We start from the raw sequence: 16,088 nt of genomic DNA, 5'->3' as shown, positions 1-16,088 counted from the left end.
GTCCAGAGGAGGCCACCAAGGGGGTTAGAAAGATGGAGCACCTCTGCTATGAGGAAAGGCTGGGGCAATTGCAATACTTCAGCCTGGAAAAGAGAAGGCTTTGGGGTGACCTAATTGTGGCCTTTCAGTACATGAAGGGAACCTACCACAAGGATGAAAAGAGTGCATTTAAAAGAGCATGTAGTGAGAGGACAAGGGGGGGGGGAATGTCTTCAAACGGAAAGACAGTAGGTTTAGGTTTGATACTAGGAAGAAATTGGTTGCTGTGAGGGTGATGAGGAACTGCAACAGGTTGCCCAGAGAAGCTGTGGATGCCCCATCCCTGGAAGTGTTCAAGGCCAGGTTGGATGGAGCTCTGAACAACCTGGTCTCGTGGAAGGTGTCCCAGCCCACAGCAGGAGGCTTGGAACGAGATGATCTTTAAGGTCCCTGCCAAGCCAAGCCATTCTGTGCTTCTCTGATGTCTGTGCTGCTTATGTGAGACGGTGGGGAAAAGGCTGGTTCTTCCTGTGTTTCATGGTTTTCTTAACTAATTTGCTGTGCAGGTTGGAAAAGCTTCTGAGGGTAGATAGGAGGAAACTCAGGGCTAATGAAGAAACCCAGTCCCAGCTGGAAGAAATGAAGAACAGATATTCTGAAAAGGTCAAGGAAGTGGACAGATTACGAACAGAGGTGAGCTGAGCTTTGGGTGGGGTTTTTTGGTTGTGATGTTACTTCTTTTGAAACCTGGGAGATGCTTTCTGTATATTTCTTGTCATGTTGATGATTTTTTTTTTCCCTTGGCTGCATTTTGGATGTGATGGGCTTTTCTTAATGCTCCTTCTGCTGTTACAGTAGTAGATGACTATAACTAATACGGAGGTAGTCATCATTATGGGTAAAGATGCAAATGAAAGGGCAAAGCAGTAGGTGTAAGGGCTCATGGAGGCCAGGCTGTCTTGCAGAGGAAGGGCAAGCCAAGAGTGGCAGCCAGCCTGGCAGGGTGCATGACCTCAGCGGCCAGGGAGCCCTCCCACAGGCCCTCAGCAAGAAGAGCAGAACAGGTCTGCTGACAGTAAGCGGGGTCAGCCAAGAGTGCAGATCCCCTGACTGGGCCTTAGGGATGGGCAGGTCTGCCATCCTTGCAGGACATCACGTCCATGGGCTGAGAGCAGTGGGGCCCAGCTCAGGCCTGGCTGTAGCTTGAGGGAGGCTGTGACAGCGTCATCTGGGTCTGACAGATGAATTCCTGCCCTGGAAGAGAGGGGAGGAACACCGCTGTCACTCGCAGGGCACAATCAGCCCCTGAGCCCTGTCTCAGGCGTGAGCTGAGCAGGAGGCACTTGACGTTTTGCTTTTCTCAACAGTGTTGTTGCTGCCCAGGGCACAATGAGGACAGGTGCCTCCCAGGGGAAACTCTGTAACTTATTGCTCACGGGTAGCTCTTTCAACCCCTCTTGTCACAGGGAGTCAGAAGGACGGTTCCCAGCAGTGGTTTTGAGGCTGCTCTGCCTGTGCAGTAGTGGCATGGAACCTTTGATTTCCTTCTCCGCTCCTTACTCAGATTCGTTGCTAAAGTGGCCATCTTTCACAGCTACACTTGGGTTTGGAAGGCATCACTGTAGAATCACTTACTGCCTTTGCAGTGATTCCTTTGGAGTCCGGAAGCTTGTAGCATTTTTGCATGAGGAACTCCAAAAGGATGGGAACCTGAGGAATGCTGAGACAAATGAGGTGAAAGCTCTTCTGGCTGGAAAAGAAGAGCCTGGTTGCACTTTGTTTCTAGTCCCGAGCCAGCAGATGATGAATATAGTCTCCCTGGCCACCCCCTTTTGGGGTTTCCACAGAATTCACTGCCTTTACATCACGCTGAGTTCCTGTTTTCTTCTTTCTGTCTGCAGGTTGCTGAACTTTCCCAGCAGCTGGACAGGGAAAGTAAAAAGTGCACGCAGCTGGAAGCCAAAAATCAGGATTTGCAAGGAGAGCTGTCTACCCTGCGAGGGAAGTGCAAAAACCTGGAGATGGACAAATGCCAGCTGCAAGAAGAGCTGGCAAAAGTCCAGCACCATTTGGAGACTAACATGGTGGATCGCACCCAACTAGAACAATGTAAAAGAGAGGTGGAAGAACGAGCGGACCACGAAATAAGACAAAAACTCCGAGAAGTCAATGAGTTTTTGCAAGTAAGTGAATTTCTCACCAGTGTCCACAGGTGCTACGTAAACTTCTGTTGTGGCCATCGGTTTTGGTCTTTTTCTTTTGCTCCTGTATTCTGTGTGTTAGCTTCTGCCTTTCCTGAAGGCAGTGGGAGAAGGCAATATGGTAGGGCAGGAGGGCTGTCATGGGTGTGTGATGTGCTGGCAGGTCCCTGAATCAAAAGCCTGCCCCAGGCAGATTCCCACTTTGCACTGCTTGGGGGTATCTCTGTCCGCTGGCCTGGTTCTCGCTGCTCACCTTCAATGGGTTTTGCAACTGCCAGCTGTCATGGCCAGACCTACAGGTGCTGCTTTGTCCTTGTAGGGGGGGAAGGTGCTCAGAAAAGGAGTCACTGAAGTTGTGGAGGTGGGAGATCCTCCTGTTGTCTTTGAGGAATCCTTTTCCATATGCCCTGTCCTACAGAGAGAGTGTCCTTTCATTAGTAGCTTTGTATAATAGTAGCTCCAGGGTTCTGCTTTCATTGCTGCTGGTAGTGAGGAGGCACAGCTGCCTCTCTTAGTAAAGCCTTGAAATTGGGTACATGCAATTTTCTGCTGGAGAGAGTTCTCTTTTTCTTGTGCTGATTGAAGGTGCACTGTCTCCTTCAGGCACAGGCAGCCTCCCAGGACAGATTAGAACAAATCAGAAGCAGTCATTTAGACTCACTGAAAAAACAGTTAGAAGACAGAATTAGAGATCTTGAACGTGCACAGCGAAGGATAAAAAGCGACCAACCAGAAAGACCTTTTCAAAAAGAATCCACCCAGGCAGAAGTGGAAATGTACAAAGAGCTCTATCTGATGGAAGCGAAAACCAGAGAAAGCCTAGCCAAGAAACTGGAAAGGTAAGTCCATGCTTTTCTGGACTGATAATAACACACTCCTTTTTCCTCGTGCATTTTCCTTCTAAAATCCCTTTTTTACATCTCGCCAGCATGATGTGTGAAAGCAGAACACGGCATATTTGTGGGGAAAGTCCCTTAAGACCCTTCCCTTCATCAGACCTGTCTTCCTTTCTCTTTAAGAGTTCCAGCAGTAACACCACAGTAGTGCCATTATGGCATTATTGGTGTCTTTTTCAAGTTGATGTTGTTCTAGCAGGCAGTCTTTTTGCCAGTCTCTAATCTCCTCATCCCGTATGTGACAGAAAAGATGAATCTTGTGCCCTTTACTGTTTGAATAAGGAGAGGCCTCTCGGAGAACAGAGTTGGATTCTGTGCATCAAAAATAAGAATGCTCTTTCTTGGCTTCTGTTTTGGCAGCGGGTCTGAGGTTTGAGCTTTCCTTGAGAAGGCCAGGGTAGGCCAGAGTTCTTATGGAGGTGACACTTGCTGCTCCTTGCACTTAGTGTAATTTCTTAGAAACAGGCCCTCTGAACAAGCTCAGATCAAAAGATGTGCTTGTTTTGGACACTCTTAATACCTCTGGCTTTTAGAAGTCGAGTAGTAGTCAAGGACGTGGAGGGTAACTTTGCAAAAGCCTTACTGCCAAAGATGACTCTCTGTGTGCTTCTGAATGTTTCAGAGCTGATGAGAGACTTGCAGAGGCTGAGACCAAGCTCCTTTGGGAGCGCCATAGAAGCAAATCTGCAGTCACAAGCAGCGCTGTCAGCATACATCTGGCTGCAAGTCCACTTCTGGATTCAGCTGGCCTGGGATGTCTTGGCAACAGTTTGGGACTGAACAGAAGTCTGGGTTTCAGAACACCACCCAGACATCTGTGGTAAAGCTGAAGATTTTAGGACATCAGGTTTGTACAAATTTTCCAGAGCGGTCAAAGGCCAAAAAATATTGAAATCGAAGCAATGAGCTGTGTAACTACCTTCTTTTTCAAGACAAACTGTGGTAAAGAGCACTGTGGGGCACGAACCACGCACCTAAGTTCTACACTAAATTTACATGTATGGTATGTGTGACCTATTTCAAGTGGCTGATGTCACCATGAGTGCCAAATGCCACCAGACATCTGTGAGACCCCATTTTCTTCATCATTGATCTTTGTTCTAGCAGTTTCTTCACTGGACCTTGCTTTAATATGTTACTATGGACAGGAGGCATTTGTTCCTGTAGTTCCTGCTACATCTTACTACATGAAACAGCAGAACTCCCTACTCCTTGGGAAGTCTTCACGGCCTTCTAATTGTGCAGCAATGCTGCAACCTCTGCAATAGCACTGGTCCAAGTATGCCCTGTAATCAGCAGTCAGTGTGATAGCACATCCCTTCCAGAATGCAGAGCATTATACCAGGAGACGTGGAAACCACACACCAGTAGTTGTCATCAGTGGGACAGCCACGTAGCATGGGACTGAGGCATGGCCAAGCTTCTCTGTTGACTTAGTGTGTTTAGTTGTTGGATGAATGTGAGAAGCATTTGTTCACTTTGAAGTCCATCTCAGTTCACTGGTCCCCTCACCTCCATTGGAAAGAACCCATTTCAACAAGGTGTCTACATACAGCACCCGGTTGAAGAGAAAAACACCAAGGAGATGAAAAGGGGCCAAGCAGTGTAGGTAATGCATAGCAGCGGCAGTTACAGACGGGAACTTTTCTGTACCGCTGTGAACACGTTTTTGAGGGCAGAGGCGTGGACAGGCATTACGGAAAGAACTCGTGAGGTAATTAGTGCTGTACTATCTGCAGGGACTATTCTGCAGGAAGCACTAGAAAGGAAGCAAACTCCAGGGACCCAATGCAAAAGGGAGTAAAGGAGAAGACCAGGAGGGGCAGGGAGCACAGAACAAGTGAGGGAAAGAAAGGACAGAGAGATGGCAGCAAGATGTTAAAAGAAGGAAAAGGCAGAGGAGGAAACCATTCCTGTTTGAGGAAAAAAGCTGCCCTAGTTGAAAAGAAAAGAGTTGACAGCTGTGTCTTTTTTGAAAAAGAACAGGGAAAACAGATAGTGAAGGGAAGGACAGTGGGAGTACCCAGTGCTTCCTAAAATTGAATTGTGCAGCAACAGTCTTCCATTGTGATTTTCCAGAAGAAAACTCTGGGCATCTCAAAGTTTTGTCAGTATCAAGACAGAAACCTTCACTGCTTTCCTAGCTTCCCTCAAGGATGTTACAGAAATTAAATATTTCTACAGGTTATTTCATGGCTCATTGTTTATCCAGTTGCTAATTTATGCAGATGTGTAGTTCAAATCGCTATATAGGCTGCTTCAACGCTTTGCAACAACTGCTTCCCAGATCTACTTGTGGAAAACAGTTGAGTTGATTCCAAGAAAAGAATGTACGTGATCTGAGAACGGTGATACTGTTCTCACTCAGTGTCCTGACTGCAACAGCACCCATACATTTTGAGGCCACATGTGTCTCACAGCCTTGAGTGTACTCTCAAGGAAGTTGATGTACAACTACGTATGACATTTCCCCAGCCTTCAGCGACTGATGTCTGGAGGGGTTTTGTTTCTTAGTTTGGGGGCTTGCTTTGATCCCAACATTTCTCCTTCCTATTGCATTTTTGTTGGTAGGACTTAGTCCCCTGAAGTTCTTTCTGACCTTGACTGCAACCTCTGGAGACTTTTAGTTTGTTGTCAACAGAGGAGCTGAGGATAGTTCACTCTCACTATACACAGTTTGTCTTCTCAGGATTTGCTTCAAACTCTACTACCATATCAAGTTCTAAAGTTTTTTTCCTCGAAGGGGTGTGATTAAAACGATGGCTTAATCCACTGAAATCTTACCTCTTAACTCTGTAAATACTATGTCTTAACTGTGTATTTTCTGTATAATTCTAGGCACGACAGGAACGGGATGCAAAAATCGCTAGAGACCTTCAACGAGGTAATGTGTCATTATGTTAGGAGGGTTTTTAAGGAAAAAGGTGACTATTTCTAGCTCTTGACAGCTCTCGAGCCATTTTTATCAAGTTCCTGTGATAAGTAGGTTTTTGGTTTTTTTTTTCTGCTAGCCTTCCAGTTGAGACTTGAATGTGAAAACTTCCTGCTTACCAAAATGTTGCGTACAATGTTATGCACTTGCCTGGAAAAAACCAAGCGCAAAGAAACCCTTGGCTTAAGCTGAAGTTGCCCTTCACTGGAGTTCATCTCAAGCACAAACAGCAAAGCAGCCAAGAGATAAGTATAAGCTTCAGCCATCACTTCCCCTCCCATGTACACCGATGGCATTCAGCACTAAACCCCACCATACCCGTTATTTGCTGTTGGTTCCTGATTTTTGCTATGATTCTATGATTCATGGCTTGTCTTGGTAGCTTAGGTGGTGCAGTCTTTTTTGGAATAAGCAAGAAGATCAGTGACAAAAGATAATCTGTCTTTAGGAAAAGATTATTCAGTATTTTTTTGGCAAATATCAGTTCAGTGCTTGCCGTACGTAGCATAAAACATGCTGTAGAATTTGAGGCCAGGTGTCCAAAGAGGAAATGCACCTGTTCCATGGGAATTCCTTCCTCCAGAGTTACTGCTTTGCAGTGCCTGGTGCTCTGTAGTAGTAGTAGTGTGCCAATAAATCACTGGTTTGGACATAAAAGGACAGCAGAGACTTCAGGTTGAAGAGGTCTACAGGGGGCTGTTTAGCACGGGAATCGTTTGTGGATTGCCTGAAGATGTTCAGTGTGTAGCCCCCGGAATGTCTTCCACTTGCTTTAGAAATGCTGCTGACGGATAAGCAACTGTGGAAAAATGGGTTTCTTCCTTTGCACCTAGCCCTTCTGTTGTTATGTTCCCTTGGAAATTTTAAAGTCTCTGCCTGGATTGCAGTCTCTTGTGTTGCCTGTCATGTCCTTGCCTTATTTTGCCCTGTCTGCTGTAAAAGTAACACCAGGAATCTTGTCAATTTTCCCCCAGCCACTGCTAAACCTACAAGTGGATCTGCTGGATCTTCAAAAAATCTTCATGTGGACCACGGACGCGGTCCCTGTGGGAATAACAGGTTTGCCACTCTTGGGATGAGGGTGTAAAAAATGGCTCCTTTAGGGAGGTGGGTTAAGGTTTATATAAGGTAGGGGTAGAATTTGCTAGAAGAAAGGGAGGGACTAGGGCGGAGCATGCAAAGTGTAACTATATAAGGGAAAAAGGGGGCAGGGTTTATCCATTTTAGGGAAAGGGTGGCCATAAAAGGAAATACTGCAATGCAGCAAACTTTGGCCAATCAGGGAGTGGGGCCTAAGGATACAGCAATCAAGGGCATTTTTCATACAACAATTTCAGGGTACAAACAAGGGAAAAACTACAATAAATATTTAGACACAACTGTAAAACTCGAAACGCATTGGGTCTGAACTTCTTGACAATTTCATACAGGGGTTTCATCCTCTGGAGGGTCACACATTTCTTCTTGTTTTCTCCAGCTTTCATATTCAGCAATGTCCTCACTCCCGACAGACCAGGATCCCCTTGCCAGAGTAATGGAGGAGCACCGTGATTCTTTAATCAAAAGTTACCGGATTTGAATGAAATGCTATAGAGAGGCTCTGGAAATCATTCAGTGTTCACAGTGAGTCTGTGGTTTCCCATCCCCCACTAAAGATGTGAAACATGTTCCTTGCAGTCGGAATGTAAACTCATAAACTCTATTAAATGGATGTCAAGCACATTGCACTTACCTGTTGGTTTACTGATGCATAGCTGGTGTCTTGGTTTCTTATGCACTCACAATAAGAACCACATCCATTTTTTCTGCCTAGCAGATTGACTGATCTTGATTCTTGAGCATGAAAGAGCTCAAGTCCTTGGAGCCATCATTGTGATTCAGCGAGAAAACAGAAGAAAGAAGTAGAGATCTCAAAAGTCAATTGGACAGGATAAAAAACACCCAGCAAGACAGACCTCTTCAGAAAGAATCCACCCAGGCAGAAGTGGAAATGTACAAAGAGCTCTATCTGATGGAAGCGAAAACCAGAGAAAGCCTAGCCAAGAAACTGGAAAGGTAAGTCCATGCTTTTCTGGACTGGTAATAACACACTCCTTTTTCCTCGTGCATTTTCCTTCTAAAATCCCTTTTTTACATCTCGCCAGCATGATGTGTGAAAGCAGAACACGGCATATTTGTGGGGAAAGTCCCTTAAGACCCTTCTCTTCATCAGACCTGTCTTCCTTTCTCTTTAAGAGTTCCAGCAGTAACACCACAGTAGTGCCATTATGGCATTATTGGTGTCTTTTTAAGTGGATGTTGTTCTAGCAGGCAGTCTTTTTGCCAGTCTCTAATCTCCTCATCGCGTGTGGGACAGAAAAGATGAATCTTGTGCCCTTTACTGTTTGAATAAGGAGAGGCCTCTCGGAGAACAGAGTTGGATTCTGTGCATCAAAAATAAGAACGCTCTTTCTTGGCTTCTGTTTTGGCAGCAGGTCTGAGGTTTGAGCTTTCCTTGAGAAGGCCAGGGTAGGCCAGAGTTCTTATGGAGGTGACACTTGCTGCTCCTTGCACTTAGTGTGATTTCTTAGAAACAGGCCCTCTGAACAAGCTCAGATCAAAGGATGTGCTTGTTTTGGACTCTCTTAATGCCCCTGGCTTTTAGAAGTCGAGTAGTAGTCAAGGACGTGGAGGGTAACTTTGCAAAAGCCTTACTGCCAAAGATGACTCTCTGTGTGCTTCTAAATGTTTCAGAGCTGATGAGAGACTTGCAGAGGCTGAGACCAAGCTCCTTTGGGAGCGCCATAGAAGCAAATCTGCAGTCACAAGCAGCGCTGTCAGCGGACATCTGGCTGCAAGTCCACTTCTGGATCCAGCTGGCCTGGGATATCTTGGCAACAGTTTGGGACTGAACAGAAGTCTGGGTCTCAGAACACCACCCAGACATCTGTGGTAAAGCCAAAGACTTTAGGTCATCTGTAGCAATTTGAAACTCGGATATCAGCACAAAAGGATTATGTAGCAGGCCATGGACCAACAGGGGCTGAAAGAAATCCCACCACCTGAGGATCGCATGCTTCTTCACAAGACCTACTGATATTTAACTATGTTGATCGGCCTGGCTCCTGCAGCAAGATATGGAAAGACTTTGTGATGATGATAACAGACTACGTAGAAACCCCTTTGTTCTCTCCCCCCTATGTAATCCTTGTTACAAGAAATATTAAACAATTGTGTGACTGTAGCAGAAAATTGTGTAATCCTCTAGTTAGCATAATCCATCCCCAACTTAGCATAATCCATCCTCCTCATTAACATGTCCTGCCCCCGAGACCCTTAAATTGTGAGATGCGTGTTCAATAAAGATTCCAGTTTTCACCCCCAAACCTGGGATCAATTAGTTATTGACCTCCTACAGTCATCAGGTTTGTACAAATTTGCCAGAGTCGTCAAAGGCCAAAAAATATTGAAATCGAAGCAATGAGCTGTGTAACTACCTTCTTTTTCAAGACAAACTGTGGTAAAGAGCACTGTGGGGCAAGAATCCCCCACCTAAGTTCTACACTAATTTTACATGTATGGTATGTGTGACCTATTTCAAGTGGCTAATGTCACCATGAGTGAGTCTCACACACGAGTCTCACAGACATCTGTGAGACCCCATTTTCTTCATCATTGATCTTTGTTCTAGCAGTTTCTTCACTGGACCTTGCTTTAATATGTTACTATGGATAGGAGGCATTTGTTCCTGTAGTTCCTGCTACATCTTACTGCATGAAACAGCAGAACTCCCTACTCCTTGGGAAGTCTTCACGGCCTTCTAATTGTGCAGCAACGCTGCAACCTCTGCAATAGCACTGGTCCAAGTATGCCCTGTAATCAGCAGTCAGTGTGATAGCACATCCCTTCCAGAATGCAGAGCATTATACCAGGAGACGTGGAAACCACACACCAGTAGTTGTAATCAGTGGGACAGCCACGTAGCATGGGACTGAGGCATGGCCAAGCTTCTCTGTTGACTTAGTGTGTTTAGTTGTTGGATGAATGTGAGAAGCATTTGTTCACTTTGAAGTCCATCTCAGTTCACTGGTCCCCTCACCTCCATTGGAAAGAACCCATTTCAACAAGGTGTCTACATACAGCACCTGGTTGAAGACAAAAACACCAAGGAGATGAAAAGGGGCCAAGCACTGTAGGTAATGCATAGCAGCGGCAGTTACAGACGGGAACTTTTCTGTACCGCTGTGAACACGTTTTTGAGGGCAGAGGCATGGACAGGCATTATGGAAAGAACTCGTGAGGTAATTAGTGCTGTACCATCTGCAGGGACTATTCTGCAGGAAGCACTAGAAAGGAAGCAAACTTCAGGGACCCAATGCAAAAGGGAGAAAAGGAGAAGACCAGGAGGGGCAGGGAGCACAGAACAGCCTTGAGCGTACTCCAAAGGAAGTTGATGAATAACTATTTATTATATTTCCCCCATTCTTCAATTAATGATGTAATTAAGTGCTCCCGTCTAGTGATCCAGCCTTTATTTTCAAGTTTCTGTAATAAGTAGGTTTTTGGGTTTTTTTCTGCTAGCCTTCCAGTTGAGACTGGAATGTGAAAACTTCCTGCTTACCAAAATGTTGCATACAATGTTATGCACTTGCCTGGAAAAAACCAAGTGCAAAGAAACCCTTGGCTTAAGCTGAAGTTGCCCTTCACTAGAGTTCATCTCAAGCACAAACAGCAAAGCAGCCAAGAGATAAGTATAAGCCTCAGCCATCACTTCCCCTCCCATGTACACCGATGGCATTCAGCACTAAACTGTACCATACCCGTTCTTTGCTGTTGGTTCTTCATTTTTGCTATGATTCTATGATTCATGGCTTGTCTTGATAGCTTAGGTGGTGCAGTCTTTTTGGAATAAGCAAGAAGATCAGTAACAAAAGCTAACTTTTTTTTAGGAAAAGATTATTCAGTACTGTTCAGGCAAATATGAGATCAATTTAGTTTGAAGATATCTTCAGGGGTCTAAGTTTAGCACAGGAGTCATTTGTGGGTTGCCTGAAGGTGTTCAGTGTGTAGCCCCCGGAATGTCTTCCACTTGCTTTAGAAATGCTGTTGACAGATAAGCAATTGTGGAAAAAATGGGTTTCTTCCTTTGCACCTAGCCCTTCTGTTGTTATGTTCCCTTGGAAATTTTAAAGTCTCTGTCTGGATTGCAGTCTCTCGTGTTGCCTGTCATGTCCTTGCCTTATTTTGCCCTGTCTGCTGTAAAAGAAACACCAGGAATCTTGTCAGTTTTTTTCAGCAGCTACTGTTGAACTTGAAAGGGGATCTGCTGGATCTTCAAAAAATCTTCACGTGGACCAGGATCCCCTTTCCAGAGTAATGGAGGAGCACCGTGATTCTTCAACCAAAAATTACCGGATTTGAATGAAATGCTATAGAGAGGCTCTGGAAATCATTCAGTGTTCACAGTGAGTCTATGGTTTCCCATCCCCTGCTTCAGATGTGAAAACATGTTCCTTGCAGTCGGAATGTAAACTCATAAACTCTATTAAATGGATGTGTCCTAGTTAGAACAGCTGGGACCAGTTCATCACTGCATGGGTATAACCCAAAACTGTGTATTCTATAGCCTTCCATGCCATTTCCCAGAAACTGTTATCAATAGACTATTTACACCCTCTGCCCAGAACAGCCTGACTCCTCAGGCTATAAACTAGGTGTTAAGAGGCCTGACAATGTGTAAGCTGATGAAATCTGCCTGCTTAGCACTTGGGTCAAAGACTGCAATACCTGGGCAAATCCCCTGCATTTGTATTTTGTTTTAGCATTGTTTTCTTTTTGTCTGATGCTGGTTTGATTTTAAATATCGAGTACACAAAATTATTTCAGAAAGTCTCAGCCTCTCAAGAAATTGAAACTAGTTTCAACTTGGAAAAAAGCTAATGATCTGTATGTGAGGGTCACATAAAAACCATTTACCAACTGGAGCTTTCAGGGCACTTTACTAGGAACAATCATGGTTCTCTCCCTCAATACCAAGTGAAAATGATGTCTAAGCCTGTTCCAAACTCAAATTTATCAACATCTGAAACACAGATGGCACAAAGTGTAAGCACAACAAAACATTTCAGCAGACAACAAAGTGAGTAATATATACAATGTTAACTTTCTGCCTACTCTGTTATTTGTATAGTTGTCCACTGCTGGAATGATGACGGCTCCCATACTTCTCCATCAGAATTTTTCTCACAAGTTATTCATGCTCATGAAACCCTCTGGGCAGGGATATGATACGTGCACTGTAGACTCAGAATAACCCATCTCTGACATCCGCTGTATGGATGCACCAAACCCAACCGTAGCTCTGACCCTACAATGCATTTTAGCTCAAATAGTTTCATATCATAACTGGAATCACAGATACATTTCCTTCTGAAGAAGTATGTACAGTCTTCATGCAATTGCATTCTGAACATTCAGCACTTTTCAGGATGAGCAACAGACTGGAAAGAAAAATTAGTGCTGCCATCATTGCTGCCATAAATAAAACTTTCTAATTGATTGATTGGCATTGTTTTGCCTTAATTTAGCCCAAGGACGTATCCCAAATACATCTACCTCAGAGCACGCAGTCCGAGACTGCCCTCTTGGGACCTGAAATTTTGTGGCTATCCCAGAGCAGGCAGCTCAGGACTGCTGTCTCGGGACCCAACAGCACTGCTCAGCAATAACAAAAACATTTCTGTTTGATGGTAATACATCACTGTGTTCAGCACAAACCCAAAACACAGCCCCATACCAGCTACTGTGAAGAAAATTAATTCTATGCCAGCCCAAACCAGCACAATAACATATTGATATTTTGGCTGTTGCTGAGCAGCACTTACCAAAAGTCAGGGACTTTTGAGTGTCTTATGCCATGCCAAGAGAGGAGCTGCACAAAAAGCTGGGAGGAAGCGTAGCTGGGACAGCTGACCTAAACTGGCCAAAGGGATATTCCACACCATAGAAATAGAAACTGGGGGAAGTTAGACAGGATGGGCATCAAACAGTGGGTGGTGAGCAATTGTATTGTACATCACTTGTTTCTCTTGGGTTTTATTTTTCCTTTCTGTCTTTTTAAAATTACAATTCTTCTTACTACTTCTTGCTTTGTTTCAATTCTTAAACTGCTCTGATCTGAACCCAAGAGTTAGGGTTTTTTATTAATTCTTTAAATTCTCCTCCCAATCCCACTGTGGGCAAGTGAGGTGCAGGGGATAGTGATCAAGCAGCTGTGGTACCTCGGTGTCTGGGGTTAGACCACCATGTTTGGAAATTGAAATCAATTTTCAATGCATTACAGTCCTACTTTTAGCAGACATTTATTGCTTTCTTATGGTTTACAATTTCTAAGTAGTTTAATTAAAAGAAGGAAGACAAAAGTTTTATTTTGCATTTTTGTCAATTAAGATGTAACCAAACCTAACAAATCCAATTACAGCCTACCTGGCTCCACGATAACACACTGAGTTAATTTTATGATAGCTGTATATTGGTTGCCCAAAAAGCGTGAGTCAGTGCATCTCTGCCATTCTGAATATGCTAATAAGCCCCTTCTTTTACACAATAACTCTTTTACTGTATTGAAAAGAAAATAACATTTCTTGTTCATCAGTTAGAGGATGTCAAAAGAAATCCCTTCCACATTCTGAGCAGAAAGCTAGCTGTTAATCCTACCATGTGCATGTGTGCATGGGATATGGTGTGCCACCACTTGACTCAGCACTGACTGTAAAAGGCTTCAGAGGTGGCACACCAGAAACAGTCCCACAGTTGCAGCTCTCAGGGCAAAAGTTGTTGAAGTCACAGTCTGCAGCTGCATGTAACTATTCAGTCCTCTTCAAAGCCTCAGAGTTGGCAATGTCAAGAAGTGCAATCCTCATAGACAGCTTTTCTGAGTTGTACCACCCGTTCTATAAATACAGCAGTTACAAAGCAGGTCTACTAAATCAGGTAATTAACACATGGTTATCACCCCAACAAGTCTTTACTGACACTTTTCCTTCCTGGTAAATAAAATATACAGGGTGATCTAATACGGGGGAAAACAGATATTGGAAAAGGGGAATTTTAGGCTGCCATTTTGTACCTCAGCCGTACAAAGATTGTGAGCTAAATTATCCAGCTACGGTGAATGACACTGAAGGAAAGGTGTACCTTCAGCAGACTAACCCAAATACCAAGGCTTATGCAACACTTAAGCCATACTTAAGCCCTATTTGGAAATCTTCCTGTGGTATACAGACTATCAGAGCATGAATGAAATATTTCATGCAGACAGGAAAAGAAACAGCAGTTACTAGATGATACTGAGAAAGCTACAGATAAGCTGCACAGAGCACACTGAACAGACAAAGCAACAGAATAGGAAATAACAACGCTTAAAAAAAGACAACAAAAAATCTAAAAGGCACTGTAAAAATAAAGTTAAAAATAGGAATGGATTAAAACTAAAACCAAACACTTGGATATCTTCAACAGCATCATGACCCAACAAGATTAAAGAAATCGTATGAACAAAGATCTATACAAACAACTGACAACTGGTTTAGTGATTGATTCTAGTTATTTATTTTGTAACTTTTTTTGGCTAATAATGAATGAACAGTTCCTGTTGTGCCTATATGACTCTTTGGCCTCATCAGCAGTCCCTTATCTTAAAAGCGTGAAATCAAATTTTAGCCTAATCAGTTATCAAAGTTACTACCAACTAAATCTGATTCTAATCACATGGGGGTTTACTGATACCATTCTGAAACATTTGACGTGGACTGTAGGGTCTCCTGATCTTGGGCTGGGGAGTGACCTGTAAAACCAAAACTATTTGTGAACAAGCATGCGTCCACTTGAAAAAGGACTTGAGATGCAATACTTCCTTCTGAGAAGAGCATAGAGATGTCTTGTGTTTACTCCACGCTGCCATCTCGTAAATAAAAACTTGCCTTTCTTCTAAGATGTCTGGAAGAAAACAAATATATCCAGATTAAAAATGTATTTTGCTCTTCTTTTCTCCATTAAATGGTCAGCCTGATTACAGAGATACTCTCAAAATGGTTACTACTAGTAACTTCCCAATACTACTAGATTTTAGGTTTTGCAATCTGAATCTACTTAGCTGTCATTTCAGCAAAAGGGTATTTTTCCATCTATTTATTGTGTATTATTAATTTAGCTCTTCTTTCTAGAGATCAGGTCTGAAAAAACAGAACACTGTTAATACACTAATCAGCTAAAGAAAGTGACCGTACATCAGTTACTGTGGTGTAAGAGAACACTGCCAGTAGCAAACACATATGATAAAGCTGTGAAGACTCATTCTGCAAAGGAAAATGAAGGTTTTGATATCTGTACCATTATTAGTGATAAAGGAGAAAAAAATATTTCAAAGGGCTGAAGTGTCTCTCTAAAAAGTGGCACTGTCACACTGCAATATTCTCACTGCTAATCATAGTGAAATGTGTTCCTTTGTTTGAATTAGGGTTTTTTGCCATCTCTCTTTTTTTTTTTTCAGAAATTCATATGAAAGCAGCAGTTCCTAAAGACAGTAAAGAGTGTCCTGGCAAGGTGTTCCATTAGCCAAATACGCTAGGTTCCTGTAGCATGGCATCACCCCCAAATCATATGGCATCTGCACTACCTAGGGGCATGACTGTACCAGTACCATATTGAGAATGATTCCCAACTTACCAACACAAAATATTTTGCTTTCTGTACCACGTTTTCATACAGATAGTGAGTGCGCACGCTTGTAGACTCCCATGTCGGTGCCGACAACCACATTTACTGGAAAGTAACTTCTGAGTCTGTCATGGGTATTAAGGTAAATTCCCGGTCTGATCATTCACAACTATCTGACAGTCACACTCCCAAGGCCAGAGGCTTTCACTGCTGGGATCGAAGCCCCTTCGCGGTGGGCGGCTCCAGTGTCTCGACGGGTGCCCCGCTTGACACCCATCCCTACAGACCCCCCTCTCACACAGTCCGACCAGGTTTCCTTACCGGTTCGACCCCAGGTTGTCCATAGCAAAGTCTCAGATGTCTCGTTCTACAAAGCCATTTATT

At 43.8% G+C, this 16,088-nt stretch overlaps 1 protein-coding gene across 14 annotated transcripts in view; it reads left to right on the top strand.

Moving 5' to 3' along the window:
- Nucleotides 1–10,327, top strand: part of LOC127474534 (ankyrin repeat domain-containing protein 26-like) — a 39,255-nt gene extending 28,928 nt beyond the window's left edge. For 9 of the 14 annotated variants that reach the window (XM_051795451.1, XM_051795453.1, XM_051795446.1 and 6 more), the window contains exons 10-14: nt 546–672; nt 1,881–2,162; nt 2,784–3,019; nt 3,699–3,923; nt 6,983–7,071. In XM_051795451.1, the coding sequence (XP_051651411.1) occupies nt 546–672; nt 1,881–2,162; nt 2,784–3,019; nt 3,699–3,900 (847 nt within the window). In that variant the 3' untranslated portion in view covers nt 3,901–3,923; nt 6,983–7,071. The other 5 variants (XR_007905885.1, XM_051795449.1, XM_051795450.1 and 2 more) reach the window with 5 other exon arrangements.
- Nucleotides 10,328–16,088: the final 5,761 nt, after the last annotated feature.

Source organism: Manacus candei, unplaced genomic scaffold (assembly GCF_025592945.1).
Source record: "Manacus candei isolate 608988 ecotype Guabito, Panama unplaced genomic scaffold, ASM2559294v1 h1tg000043l, whole genome shotgun sequence".
In the NCBI taxonomy this organism is placed as follows: Eukaryota; Metazoa; Chordata; class Aves; order Passeriformes; family Pipridae; genus Manacus; species Manacus candei.
This window is presented reverse-complemented; position numbering and strand designations above follow the sequence as displayed.